Source organism: Babylonia areolata, chromosome 4 (genome assembly GCF_041734735.1).
Source record: "Babylonia areolata isolate BAREFJ2019XMU chromosome 4, ASM4173473v1, whole genome shotgun sequence".
In the NCBI taxonomy this organism is placed as follows: Eukaryota; Metazoa; Mollusca; class Gastropoda; order Neogastropoda; family Buccinidae; genus Babylonia; species Babylonia areolata.
Window position 1 is genome coordinate 48,558,532 of NC_134879.1, and position 15,000 is coordinate 48,573,531.

At 45.5% G+C, this 15,000-nt stretch overlaps 1 protein-coding gene across 1 annotated transcript in view; it reads right to left on the minus strand.

The window, feature by feature from the left end:
* LOC143281259 (uncharacterized) overlaps nucleotides 1–15,000 on the minus strand; it is a 53,427-nt gene that overhangs the window by 6,752 nt on the left and 31,675 nt on the right. Inside the window, exons 2-5 of the mRNA XM_076586376.1 lie at nucleotides 11,640–11,881; nucleotides 4,573–4,765; nucleotides 2,549–3,459; nucleotides 626–942 (exon numbers count right to left, since the gene is read on the minus strand). Of these exons, the coding sequence (XP_076442491.1) occupies nucleotides 626–942; nucleotides 2,549–3,459; nucleotides 4,573–4,765; nucleotides 11,640–11,881 (1,663 nt within the window). The remainder of the gene's footprint in view (nucleotides 1–625; nucleotides 943–2,548; nucleotides 3,460–4,572; nucleotides 4,766–11,639; nucleotides 11,882–15,000) is intronic.

Sequence of the window (15,000 nt, forward strand, 5' to 3'; positions counted from 1 at the left end):
GCTCAGAAATCTGTCACTGAACACCTTGTGACAAACACACTTCTGACCAGATTTAGCCTGATTGGGGACCTTTTGTTTCACGGGCCACACTTGCGTCATTGCAGTCCGCTTAACTTGCATAAATAGCGACAGAGCGTGATCACTGGTCATTTTCCACCCTGCTGAGCCTGACAGCCAGAGCCTGCTCCCTCTCTCTCTCTCTCTCTTGCTGCGTCGCAAGCAGTGTGTGTGTGTGTGTGTGTGTGTGTGTGTGTGTGTGTGTGTTCACTGTTTTATCTCTTCTCCTTCTTCTCTTCTTCTTCTTCTTCTTATAACTATTGTAAACAAAACAATAGAAAAACCCATTTGTGACTGGCCTCTATATGTTCCTGGCCTGTGCGCGGGAATTCTGGTCTATCCTTTAATTACAGTAAATCGTCATTAGATAGTTCTTTTGTGCAGTCCCCTTATATACCACCCGGGTACACGGCTACATATATATATTACTATAAATCTATTGTCATCATAGATTAATTAAAATCACCGCAATCACCAAAATACTCCCCCGTGCTCCCCCCCCTCCTCCCGCCCCCCGCACCCCCCCCCCCACTCCCCCCGCCCCCCCCCAACCTCAAAACCAACCCACCTGGCAGCACCTCCAGAATGTTGTCATCCCCGAAAGAGCTGATGGTGTTGGCCGACGTGGTCCTGTGAGCCGCCTTGGGGGGCCAGGAGGGAGCGTCGTCCGGAGGGTCGTCCACCCCCGCCCCACCCCCCAACCCTACCCCTGCTCCTACTCCCACCACTCCCTGGTAGCGGGAGGAGGAGTTACTGGACGTTCCAACATAGCCTGAGTCCGAGTTGCCGAAGCTGGAGTTGTGCTGGTGAGCCGGGATAAAGAGTTCTCTGCCGCTGGTGGTGCGAGTGACGATGTAGCCGCCTGTCTGCTGTGCCTCGCGACGTCTGGAGAGAGAGAGAACACTGAACACTGAATACACACCCCCATATTTCTGCTGCATATGTTAACTCACTCAGTACGGCCAGTCCTCTCTTCTCCTCTACACAGACCCCTCGGATGTCCAGTGGGTGTCTGAATGACCCAACCTATAGCTTCCGTCGTCAGAATTGTGGTATTCTTTGTCAACATTCACCTCTTCAGTATAAGAGCGTTCCGCTTGCACTATTTTGATGATGGTAATTGGGATGAAACGCTGTTAACGTCGTCTCTTTCGCCGTTCGTATGGAGAGAGTTAAAATGGGTTCAACCTGAGTATCGAATACTTCCCAGAAGATCGATGGTTCATTTGAATTTAACTTTGTCAGTGACCTAAGGATTTCAATCACACCTTGTGTTAAGACTTAACTTTGTAGTAAATGTCATACTAAGATATTTATAACAGTTTGACAGTTTTACTTCCGAGTTTCCATTGTAGTAAATGTCATACCAAGATATTTATAACAGTTTGTCTTCCGAGTTTCCATACCACCATTCTTCATATCTAGAGAGATGCCCACCCATTCTAAAAAACCATAACATTTGTTTTTATCTAAATTGACAGTTAGCTATACACGATCAGCTTCCTTCCTTAGAATAGTTAGCTGATTCTGCAGACCAACAACAGTATCAGACATAAGAATAGCATCATCTGCAAACAACATTAAGAAAACTTCAACAGCGTCCTGAATAATTTGTATACCATGTCTGCCCCTTTTGGGAGAGAGAGAGAGAGAGAGAGAGAGAGAGAGAGAGAGAGAGACAGAGACAGAGACAGAGACAGAGACAGAGACAGAGAGACAGAGACAGAGAGACAGAGAGACAGAGAGAGAACTCAGAACTCCAAACATTTTCTATTCAAGGATTAAGATTTTAGGCATGACCCATTCTTCCAATCTGTCCTTGCTAATCTACACCAATTACAATAACACACACACACACACACACACACACACACACACACACACACACACACACACACACACACACACATATATATATATATATATATATATATATATATATATATATAATGGAAAGGGGAGAAAGAAAGAAGAAAAAAACAAAAACAGAAAGAAGTCCTGCAGAAGGAATGTGATAAAGAACACACACACACACACACACACACACACACACACACACACACACACACACACACACACACACACACACACACAATTATACACCGACCTTTTTTTAATCAATATTATCATTATTGTTATTCATGTTATTCATCTCTCCTTTTTTTTTTCTTCTGTCTTTTCTTTCCTTTTATTTCTTTATCTGTTTGTTCAATCATTTTATTTCATTTTATTTTTTTTATCAATGTTTTTACTTATCACTTTGATTCATTTATTCATGAACTTAATGACATCATTTATTTGTTCATATTATCTTATTTTACTTCGTTTTATCATTTTCCCCTCTAGGCTTGACTGACAAAGCGCGTGGGGTTACTAACGCTGCTGATCAGCTATCTGCTTAGCACATGTGGTGTAGCGCATATGCATGGATCTGCAGTCCGAACCCAGTGGCACCTCCTTGAGTAACGTAACTGAACTCAAATGGACCAACCTGTGCAGAGCGTTGTAGCGAATCTCACGGTGGATCTCCTCCTCAATGTCGTCGATCTCCTCATAGTCATTGTCCTGACCGCCGTTAGCTTTAAACACAGACTGGTTGGGGAACTCGAACTTGTAGGCCTCCCTCACGTGGGTGATAGGGGGCAGCTTGGGGTCGTCAAACTCTTCCCCCATGTCCGGGTTTTCAGGGTAGTACCCTCCCATCCCGGAATCCTCCTCGCTGTAGTTGTCGTCGTCGTCATCGTCGTCGTCGACTTCCATGTAATGGTCTTCGAAAGGGGTGGGAGGACGGTGGATACGATCAAGGGCGCCTTCATTCCCTTCTTCAACCCCTCCCCCTCCTCTTCCTCCTCCCCTTCCTCTCCTGGGTTTCTTCTGTCTCTTGTCGACAAGGTCGGGTTCAGCCTCTTCCGAGATTGTCCCCACCACGAAAATCCGGCCCCCGTTTCGGAAGTTGTTGTCACCGTTGTTCGTGAGGTCCTCAGCTGCTCCAGGAGCGCAGAACTGATTCGCTGGAGTAGAAGAAGAAGAAGGCGGAGGAGGAGGAGGAGGAGGAGGGAAGCTCTTTCTGGGCTTCTTCACCGCCGCCGTCACCACCTCATCACGTTCCAGATGACGAGCTCTGCTGGCTCCTGGGTCCACCACGGTCGCCGCGGACAGAGGAGTTTTGGAGACGGAGGAAGAGGTGGCGCGAGGGGAGGAGATGAGGCGGTGAGGCTGCTTCTCCTCCTGCCGCTTCATGCACACCACCCCAAGGATCTCCAGGGCCACCAGGGCGAAGGCCCTGACGTCGGGCAGGAAGAAGTGCTTCTTGCTGACCGAGCTGCTGATGGTTCCGTTCTGGAGGGACCCGTACACCTGGGCCTCCTCGAAGTCCCCCACTGCCGCGCGGAGCACCAGCCTCTGTTCAGGGGGAGGGGGGGGGGTGATGGAAAGGGGATGATGGGGGTGGGGGTGGGGTGGGGACAACAACACACACAAAAAATGGCGTGTTTTTAGTTGTTGGTTTTTTTTGGTTTTTTTGACAAAGCATGGTGTGATGAGTGTGTAGAAACTATGATTGTCAAAGAAGAGCCGTGGTAGTAGTAGTAGTACTAGTAGTAGTAGTACTAGTAGTAGTAGTAGTAGTAGTAGTCTATGGAATGGAAAGGGGAAAATAAACACGAATGGCAGGTTTTAGTTTTGTTATGGAAAACTGGTGTGACGAGTATATAAAAACTATGAAGAAGAAAAGTAATAGTAGTAGTAGTAGTAGTAGAAGTCGCAGCAGCAGAAGCAGCAGTGGCAGCAACAGTAGTAGTAGTAGTATTGTTGTTATTATTGTTGGTGGTGGTGGTGGGCGTAGCAGCAGCAGCAGCAGTTGTAGTAGTAACAGGAGTTGTTGTTATTATGATTGTCAAAATAGAGAAGTAGTGGTAGTAGTAGCAGCAGTAGAAGTAGTAGTAATAGTAGCTCGGCTATATCATTATACGTATATATGTGTATATTTATGTATATATATATATATAACCATGTGTATGTGTGTATATATACATGTGTATATATATATATATATATATATATATATATATATATATATATATATATATATATATATATATATGTGTGTGTGTGTGTGTGTGTGTGTGTGTGTGTGTCATTGTAATAATAATAATAATAATAATGGATACTTATATAGCACACTATCCAGAAATCTGCTCTAGGTGTTACAAAAACGCTTTGTTAACATACAACATTACATCTATGTTACATACACACACCACAATATGACTACACACACACACACACACACACACACACACACACACACACACACACACGTACATACATATTCACCGAAACACACTGTCTCGCACACACACCCCCCCACACACACACACACTCACTCTCTCTTTCTGTGTCTCTCATCCCCACCCCACCCCACCCCACCCCCCACAACCCACCACCCCACCAAACCACCAAACAACACCCCACACACCCACACCCCACACCCCACACACCCACACACCCACTCACCTGAACAGACCCTTTGAGGTAGACGGCCGCGGAGGTGAGGTTGCGGTGCAGGACGCTGTGGGCATGCAGGGCGGCCAGCCCCTCCGCCACGTCGTGCAGCAAGGTGCGCGTGCAGGGCTCGGGCAGCGGCACGTCCAGCCCGCCCAGGAACTCCTGCAGGGTGCCGCTGCTGGTCAGCTCCAGGCAGATCAGTCTGTGTGCACGGGTGGTGGGGGTGGTGGTGGTGGGGATGGGGTTGGGGGTGGGGGTGGGGTGTGGATTCAGGTCAGAAATCAAATCAAATCAAAATCAAATCTTTTTCTTTCTTTCTTTCTTTCTTCTTTTTCTTCTTCTGCGTTCGTGGGCTGCAATTCCCACGTTCACTCGTACACACACGAGTGGGCTTTTACGTGTATTTACCGTTTTCACCTCGCCATGTCGGCAGCCATACTCCGCTTTCGGGGGTCAGTTCAAATCGAATCAAATCAGATCAAACGAGTCAACCGAAGCCAAACCAAACCAAAACCAAATCATGTCAGATCAAATCAAATCGTTTCGAATCAAAGCGCAATAGCCGAGTGGTTAAAGCGTTGGACTGTCAATCTGAGGGTCCCGGGTTCGAATCACGGTGACGGCGCCTGGTGGGTGAAGGGTGGAGATTTTTACGATCTCCCAGGTCAACATATGTGCAGACCTGCTAGTGCCTGAACCCCCTTCGTGTGTATATGCAAGCAGAAGATCAAATACGCACGTTAAAGATCCTGTAATCCATGTCAGCGTTCGGTGGGTTATGGAAACAAGAACATACCCAGCATGCACACCCCCGAAAACGGAGTATGGCTGCCTACATGGCGGGGTAAAAACGGTCATACACGTAAATGCCCACTCGTGTGCATACGAGTGAACGTGGGAGTTGCAGCCCACGAACGAAGAAGAAGAAGAAGAATCAAATCAAATCTAATCGAAGCAAATCAATTTGAAATAAACCAAACCAAATCAAACCAAACTGACTTGAAGTTGTGTACCTTGTGAATGGAGAGAGTTACCACTCTTTACTATTTGTTAAAGTGAGTCTATGTTTTAACCCGGTGTTCGGTTGTGTGTGTGTGTGTGTGTGTGTGTGTGTGTGTGTGTGTATCCATGGTAAACTTTAAATTTGCCATTTTCTCTGCAAATACTTTGTCAAGTGACACCAAATTTGGCATAAAAATAGGAAAAATTCAGTTCTTTCCAGTCAGCTTGTTTAAAACAAAATTGCACCTCTAGGATGGGCACACAAAAAAAAGGAAAAAAAAGGCAAATTATATGCAGACTGAATTTACTGTTATATATATATATTTCTCTAAACTTGGCACTTTGATCTGATATTCTGACACAGCATCAAGAGCAGTCATTTTTATCATTTTTTGTTCAAACAGGAACTTCTTTTGCTAAGCATGGAAGTTATATTTCTGGTGCATGTCTTTGGTGTAGATAGTAAAAAAGGGAAATTAATCTGTAATTAATGCTAGGGTTTAATTTGCTTCAAACTGATCTTTCTCATCTTAAACATTACATTTTGAAATTATGCTCAATACATAAATAGCTTGTGTGTTTTACTCTCAGTGTACAGGGCTTTCAGTATGTTCATTCGCCCAAGTGGTCTTTTTCGGAAAATACTAAAATCAATGCTACGAGTGGACTTTATAGATCTATTGGATGAGCCCTGAAGGTCATGGGCAAAAATCAATTGCGTACACATGTTTATACATATTCAAAGCGCGTGCTCATATTCCTCACGAACGCGAACGACGCCATTTTGTTTCAAGTTGTTGACCTGCCCGTTCAATCAACAATACACGATAACATGTGATGGAAAGTTGGAGAAGGAGACCGTTAAATATTTATTCAGAGAAAGTACTGTGAACGCCTCACCACTTTCTGGATGATGCCCCAAACTGCCATAAAAATATCAACAAAATCAGCTGGAATTCACAGTTTAAAATAATGAACCATGAGAGTTAATACCCTTTATGAAACGTAAAAATGTCCAGTCTTAACTTTTTACAAAATTAAGTCCTTTTCACTTCATATGACAATTAGAAGTACTTGTACTTGGCTCTATATGTTATTAGTTTAACAAAATACTCAATTTTCATATCAACTTTAAAACTATAAAACTAAAATGAACATAAAAGGGAAATTGAATCGACCGTGTCGTACATTCCCGGCGGGTGTAACTTAACTTGTACATCTATCTAGAGCCAAAGAAAACGGCTAAATGTTGTAGTTTGATTGCGGCGATAGCCACGTCTCCTTTACCGCGGACTTAAAAAGAATTCTTAATTGTCCTTAAAGATTTTTGGAATGCCCAAGATACACCAGAATAATATGATTTAAACAGCGTTCTCACTGCGAATACCGCAATCGATTTATCGCCCTTAAAAAAAAAAAAAGCATGTTTGAAATTTAAATTTTTGAACGTCAGTTAAGGAGCCACGATAGTGTATTGAGTAAGACAGTTTCTTCTCACCCGAACACGCAGGGTTCGAATCTTCAGGGCTTTTTTTAAATTTATTTTTTTTAAACTGAAGCTTAAAATAACAAATACAGAGTACATTTTAACGATTAGATTTTTTTTTTTTTTTTTAAAGTGTATCACAAGTGAGTCTTGAAGGCCTTGCCTCTCTTGTTTCTTCTTTGTATGGTAGAATATCAAACACAGAGTATAACCAAAATGAAGAAAAGCACAGGTTCGTTAAAGATGAAAATGTCCCGTTCGTGTGTGTGCGCGCGCGCTCAAAAATTCCATCAGAAAAGAAAATCCGTACTTTAATCATTTTAAACAATGCCACGTGTTGGAGAATTATCTCCCAAATTCGTGATTTCCAACAATGTCTTCAGAAGGATATCTCCCCAATGCAATCCTTTCAACTACTACCTTTGTGCCTTTATACTTAAAAAAAAAAAAAAAGGTTTCCGAAATATGATAACAGTTATAAATCATTTTGATAATCCCACAGAAAGGTAGTTTACTTTGAAGAATATTATGAACAGAGTTCGTCATATAAAGTTCTTTTCAGTTCGCCCCGGTTGCTGTTTCAATCTGTGTTCGGAGATTTAGTGTCTAGGGGTCAATGGAAAATAGGAGTTCTTACAGTGCAAAAGAAATCGATGGGTTGAATCAGTGGCTTATTCATGTGTTTGTTACTGATTTTATTACCTGTTTGCAGCAAAGACTTGTTCGGGCTCGATATTGATTCTATTACTCTGATCTCTGTCTGCCTGTCCCTCACGTTCTCTCTTTGTCTGTCTGTCTCTCTTTCTTTGTCTGTGTCTGTCTGTCTCTCTTTGTCTGTCTGTCTGTCTCTCTCCAAAGCGAGTAAGTGTGTGTGTGTGTGTGTGTGTGTGTGATTGCGCGCGAGCGCGCGCGTGCGTGCGTGCGTGCGTGCGTGCGTGTGTGTGTGTGTGTGTGTGTGTGTGTGTGCATGTGTGCATGTGTGTGTGTGCGTGCGTGCGTGCGTGAGTGTGTGTTCGTTCTTCAGTTTAACGTCTTTTCACTGTAAGTGATATTAGACGAGTGTGTGTGTGTGTGTGTGCGTGTGTGTGTGTGCGTGCGTGAGTGTGTGCGTGTGTGTGTGTGTGTGTGTGTGTGTGTGTGTGTTTTCATGTGCGTAGGTGCGTGCGTGTGCGTGTGCTGGGGTGTGTCACTGTTGGGCGCGAGCGCACGACACGACATGCCTCCAAATCTGTTCATCGGAACGAACTTCACCCATGAACGGAGAATGATAATCAAAAAAGCGTTGTTCAAGTGATCAGATACTTGTGAAGGCCTTGGTCGGTGTCTCTAATCCCTCTCGGCACAAAAGGCAACCAGCCTTCCTACCTACCTGCCTGACAAAAGGCTCTTTTTTTGTTGTTGTTGTTCAGACATTTTGGCGTCACGGGTCTGAAGTTCGACTCCTCCCTAAATCCTTTCTGCTACGCCTCCCTTCTCCCCTCCTCCTCCTCCTCCTATTCCTCCCTTCCTCCTTCCTCCTCCTCCTCCCCCTCCCATTCCTCCCTTCCTCCTTCCTTCTCCTCCTCCTCCTATTCCTCCCTTCCTCCTTCTTTCTCCTTCTCCTCCTCCCATTCCTCCCTTCCTCCTCCTCCTTCTCCTCCCCCATTTCTCCCTTCCTCCTTCCTTCTCCTCCTCCTCCTCCCATTCCTCCCTTCCTCCTTCCTTCTCCTCCTCCCATTCCTCCTTCCTTCTCCTCCTCCTCCTATTCCTCCCTTCCTCCTTCCTCCTCCTCCTCCCCCTCCCATTCCTCCCTTCCTCCTTCCTTCTCCTCCTCCTCCTATTCCTCCCTTCCTCCTTCCTTCTCCTCCCCCCATTCCTCCCTTCCCCCTCCTCCTCCTACTCCTCCTATTCCTCCCTTCCTCCTCCTCCCTTCCTCCTCCTCCTCCTCCTATTCCTCCCTTCCTCCTTCCTCCTCCTCCTCCTCCCATTCCTCCCTTCCTCCTTCCTTCTCCTCCTCCTCCCATTCCTCCCTTCCTCCTTCCTTCTCCTCCTCCTCCCATTCCTCCCTTCCTCCTCCCTCCTCCTCCTCCTACTCCTCCCATTCCTCCCTTCCTTCTCCTCCTCCCATTCCTCTCTTCCTTCTCCTCCTCCTCCCATTCCTCCCTTCCTCCTCCTCCTGCTATTCCTCCCTTCCTCCTCATTCTACTCCTGCCTCCCCCTCCCCTTCCTCCCACTCCTACCGCTATTCCTCCCTTACCTTCTCCTCCTCCTATTCTTCCCTTCCTCCCCCTCCTCCCCTTCCTCCTCCCATTCATCCCGTCTTCCTTATCCCCCTCCTCTTCCTTCTGCTGTTCTGTCCCCTGTATCAGCTATTCCACTTTTCTTTTTTATATTATTATTATTATTATATGTATTATTTTCCTAGCTGCGAAAACTTTCCCGTTTGCTCCCTCCAGGGGGGTGGGTGGGTGGGTGGGTGGGTGGATGTGTGTGTGTGTGTGTGTGTGTGTGTGTGCGTGAGAGAGAGAGAGAGAGAGAGAGAGAGAGAGAGAGAGAGAGAGAGAAGACCGACACACATACAGACAGACAAGACGCCGGGGTATAGACACACAGAAAGACAGATGGCAAGAACGAACATGCTATAAAAAAATTTAAAAAAAACACACCCAAAAAACACATGCAAAATGGAACTATTTCTTTATATCAACTCCTCAGAACCAGCTGCAAAAAAAAAAAAAAAAAAAAAAAAAAAAAAAAAAAGAAAAAAAAAAAGAAAAAAAGAAAGAAAACCCACACACACCCCTCATGTGTCAACAGAGAGGCATTAACACCCTGGTGGCTAAGTGCGGGGCCCAAATAATGTCTATGTATGCGTACATACACACATATCCCTCTTGTCACGCATTTCAGCCCGTACCTTATTAGCTAGAACCTGAGGCCTGCATAACCACTTCGTCTTGCAAACACTCCCAACGACTCGTTAGACATTGCATTTCCTTGGTAGGGGAAATAAGTATATATATATATATATATATATATATATATATATATATATATATATATATATAAAAGACAGGCAAATGTATTCTTGTTTCCTTTTTTCTGTTCTTTTTTCTTTCTTTCTTTTTTCTAATCTATTGGTTGACTTGGTGGTGGTTGCTGTTTGCAGTGACGGGCGCAACAGCCGAGTGGTTAAAGCGTTGGACTTCCAATCTGAGGGTCCCGGATTCGAATCTCGGTTACGGCGCTTGGAGGGTAAAGGGTGGGGATGTTTCTTATCTCCCAGGTCAACCTGTGTTCAGACCTGCTAGTACCTGAGCCCCCCTTCGTGTGTATACGCACGCAGAAGATCAAAATTAATGCGCACGTTAAAGATCTTGTAATCCATGTCAGCGTTCGGTGGGTTACGGAAACAAGAACACACCCAGCATGCACACCCCCGGAAAACGGAGTATGGCTGCGTCTGTTTTAGTGTGTAAGGTGTGTGTAACTGAAACCTGATTGAATGAAACAGGAGACGAATGACGAACGCCTAAATGACAGCCGTCAGTCCAGATTGACAGCCTGTTGTGCACATGACTCCGTGTTTGTAAAGCGCTTAGAGCTTGGTCTCCGGCCAGGAAAAGGCGCTATATAAGAACTCATCATCATCATCATCATCATCATCATCTTGTGACGAACGTGTTTTTTGATAACTTGGGCCACATTTTGAGGCCCTCGATGTCGTGTATTTGCTGAATGAGTGTGTGTGTGTGTGTGTGTGTGTGTGTGTGTGTGTGTGTGTGTGTGTGTGTGTGTGTGTGTGTGCGCGCGCGTGTGTGTGTACCGAGATAGAAGGACCGTTATGCTCAGAATCATGAGTATTCTCTTATGAACATGTTTCCCAACCACATAACAAAAGCGCTATAGACAAAGACTGATAAAGCTCCCAACAAACGTCACTGAACGTCTTGTCCACAGGGCAATAGTAGAAGAGAACATTGACTCCATTGCGTGGTCACATGACGAGTTTTTCTTCCTTCAAAATAACGTACCTGTATTTATTTGTAGTTGTATTTCTTTTGATCACAACAGATTTCTCTCTGTGAGATTCGGGCTGCTCTCCCCAGGGAGAGCGCGTCGCTACACTACAGCGCCACCCATTTTTTTGTATCTTTTCCTGCGTGCAGTTTGATTTGTTTTTCCTATCGAAGTGAATTTTTCTACAGGATTTTGCCAGGAACAACCCTTTTGTTGCCGTGGGTTCTTTTACGTGCGCTGAGTGCATGCTGCACACGGGACCTCGGTTTATCGTCTCATCCGAATGACTAGCGTCCAGATCACCACTCAAGGTCTAGTGAAGGGGGAGAAAATATCGGCGGCCGAGCCGTGATTCGAACCAGCGCGCTCAGATTCTCTCGCTTCCTAGGCGGACGCGTTACCTCTAGGCCATCACTCCACATACTCAACTAAACATGAAGGAACACCATAATATGTGATTGTAAATAAAGCAAAGAAATCCCGTGAATGTTTTATTTTTTTTTTTAAAAAAAATCAGCAACCTTGATTTCAATACAATTTCCGCCTTGACACCCCCCCACCCCCTCCCTTTCTCTCTCTCACCACTCACCTGGCCTCTGCCGTGACGATCTGTCCGCTCAGCAGAGTCATGGTCTCGAAGTAAGGGTTGCTGTTGGCCGTCCACAGGCACTGCAGGAGGCTGGCCGTGTGCGCCTTGCGGAGCATGCCCAGCACCACGATCTCCTGGGCCCAACCCTTCAGCTGGGTCATCCCGTACACCTTCACCAGCCCGCGACGGGTCACGCCCCGCCCCGCCGACCACGAGGCCCGCAGGCGCAGCTTCCCTGGGCCCTGATGGGGTGTGGGTGATGGGAACGGAACGGAAATAATAATAATAATATAATAGCAATAATAATAATTATTGTTATATAGCGCTCAATCTTGTGTCCAGAGACAAATCAAAGCGCTTTCGCACCAAGTCATTCACACTGCATTCATAACTCTAAAAGTGGAGAAACTGAAGACAAGGAAGAGGCAGGGAAGGGAGACTATTTTGGGAAAGAGGTGGGTTTTTGAGGCCAGACTTGAAAGAGCTGAATGCAGAGACCTGACGAAGCGAAAGAGGAAGTTCATTCCAATACGGAAACGGAAAGACACGGAATTGTTATTATTATTATTATTATTATTATTATTATTATTATTATTATCATTATTATTATTATTGTTACTATCATTCCACGAGGGAGAAGTGGAGTTAAGTACAGCAATTTTGTAGATTGATTGAAGGTTTAATTAATTAAATAAATAATTAATTAATCAATAAATTGATATGATGATAATAATTATGATGATAATGAACTGATTAACTGTGTGTGATTGTTCATTCAATTCACTTATTTGTTTACTTTACATCATCCTGCCCACAAAGGGAGGGGAGGGCGAGGGCGTGTGACAAAGAAGAAAGGTACAGTAGTAGTAGTAGTAGTAGTAGTAGTAGTAGTAGTAGTAGTAACAACAACAACAGCAACCACAAGAACAACAACAACAATAATGATAGTAATAATAGTAATGCTAGTAATAGTAATACTAGTAACAACAACAACAACAACAATAATGATAATAGTAATAATAATAATAATGCTTTTATATAACACTGAATTTTATACCGAAGATAAAATCAAAGCGTTTTTTTTTTTCCTTTCGACTGTCAGTGAAGCAGTTAATAGTGTATTGTTAACATTCAACGGTGAAATGGCCGTTCTATAGGGATGCAGAAGAGGGATCACTGTCCTAAAAATACATGGATAGCGCATGCCTTCTTTGAGCCCCTTTGCTAACTGAAGCCAGCGGAACTGTTCAATCAGCCATTTTGCTTCTCGTGTCAGTATAGCGCGAAGCGGTAACTTCATATGTGTAGCCGAGCGCTCAGCTGGCTTCACGGCAATTTTCGCTTGCTCGCGGCGTTAGTATAGCTGACATTCCTGTGTGTATCTCCACTGCAAGTTTGCACCACGTGTCACTGCACTGTAATAACTTTGGTAGATAAACCTTTGGCAGATTTCAACCAAGACACAACATTTGGGGCCAAGCCTAACACGATTGCATCGAAGATACACGGTTACAGTTGAGAAACTACCACCAGTTAGCAGACGACTTGTCAACGGACCGACGGCTGGATACGAGAAACAATATGGCGTCCAGTTGGCTTCAGCTTTCCTGGCCAATGGGCTATCCATGTATTTTTAGAACAGTGGAGTGGGATACATACATAGAGGGAGAGAGAGAGAGACAGACAGACAGACAGACGGACAGAGACAGAGAAACAGAGCAGTCTGTGATTGCAGTGTGTTTGATGCCCATGTTTTTGGTTGTTGTTGACGGGCGCAATAGCCGAGTGGTTAAAGCGTTGGACTGTCAATCTGAGGGTCCCGGGTTCGAATCACGGTGGCGGCGCCTGGTGGGTAAAGGGTGGAGATTTTTCCGATCTCCCAGGTCAACATATGTGCAGACCTGCTAGTGCCTGAACCCCCTTCGTGTGTATATGCAAGCAGAAGATCAAATACGCACGTTAAAGATCCTGTAATCCATGTCAGCGTTTGGTGGGTTATGGAAACAAGAACATACCCAGCATGCACCCCCCCGAAAACGGAGTATGGCTGCCTACATGGCGGGGTAAAGAACGGTCATACACGTAAAAGCCCACTCGTGTGTATACGAGTGAACGCAGAAGAAGAAGGTTGTTGTTGTTTTTACTCCTTTCTCACTTATGCTGCTACTGCTACTAGTACTATACTACTGCCGCTGCTAGAACAACTGCATCTGTGCAGCTACTTCTGCGACTACAACTGCTGCTGCTATTACTGCTGCTGCAGCTGCTTCTCCTCCTCCTACTACTACTACTACTACTACTACTACTACTATTTGCTGCTACTGCTGTTGTTACCACTATCAATGTTGCTGCTGCTGTTACTACTACTACTACTACTACGATTACTGCTACTGCTTTGCTGATGTAAATGATGATAAAGAAGAGGAGGAGGAGGAGGAGGAGGAGGAGGAAAGAAGGAGGAAGAGGAATGAGAGAGACACACACAGATTCCTAGATGATTCAATGCACCTGTCTTCCTGGTCTGCTTTTGTTTGTTTGTTTGTTTGTTTGTGTGATAAATTGTTCCCCCCCCCCCCCCCGCCTACCTTTTTCTCCCTTCCTCCTTCACTTACCCTCTCTCCCCCTCCCTCTCTCTCCCTCTCTCTCCTTCCCTCTATCTCTCCCACCCTTCCCCCCTCTCTCTCTCCCTCCTTCTCTCTCCCTCTCTGTCTCCCTCTCTCTCTTTCCCTCCCTCCCTCTCTCTCTCCCTCTCTCTCCCTCACTCTCTGTCTCTCAGTCACTCTCTCTCTCCCTCCCTCCCTATCTCTCCCTCTTCCTCTCTCTCTCTCCCTTTCTCTCCCCCTCTCTCTCCCTCTCTCTGTCTCCCTCCCTCTTTCTCTCTCTTTCCCTCTCTCTGCGCCCGCTCTCTCTGTATCTCTTCCTCGTTCCCTCTGTGTCTCTCTCAGTCTCGCTTTGTCTCCGAGTCTACCACTGTCTCTCCCTCTGTCTCTAACACCCCCCAACAACAACAACAAACAATCAACCCCCTGCCCCCCCCCCCCACGTCCCCCCACGTCCCCCCTCCCCCCAAAACCCCCCAAAAAAGACAACAACCCCCCCAGAAAAACGAAACAAAACTGCAGGTTGTGAGGGGAGCAACGTGGCAGGTGCTTGATGCACGAGCGGCACAAGGCAATGACACCTCCATGGAAACGGTCCAGGTCGGCAAGTCTTTTTTTTGTTTGTTTGTTTGTTTGGTCCCATCATCATCATCATCATCATCCACACACACACACACACACACACACACACACACACACACACACACACACACACACACAACAAACACACACACACACACACACACATCATCCACCAGTCC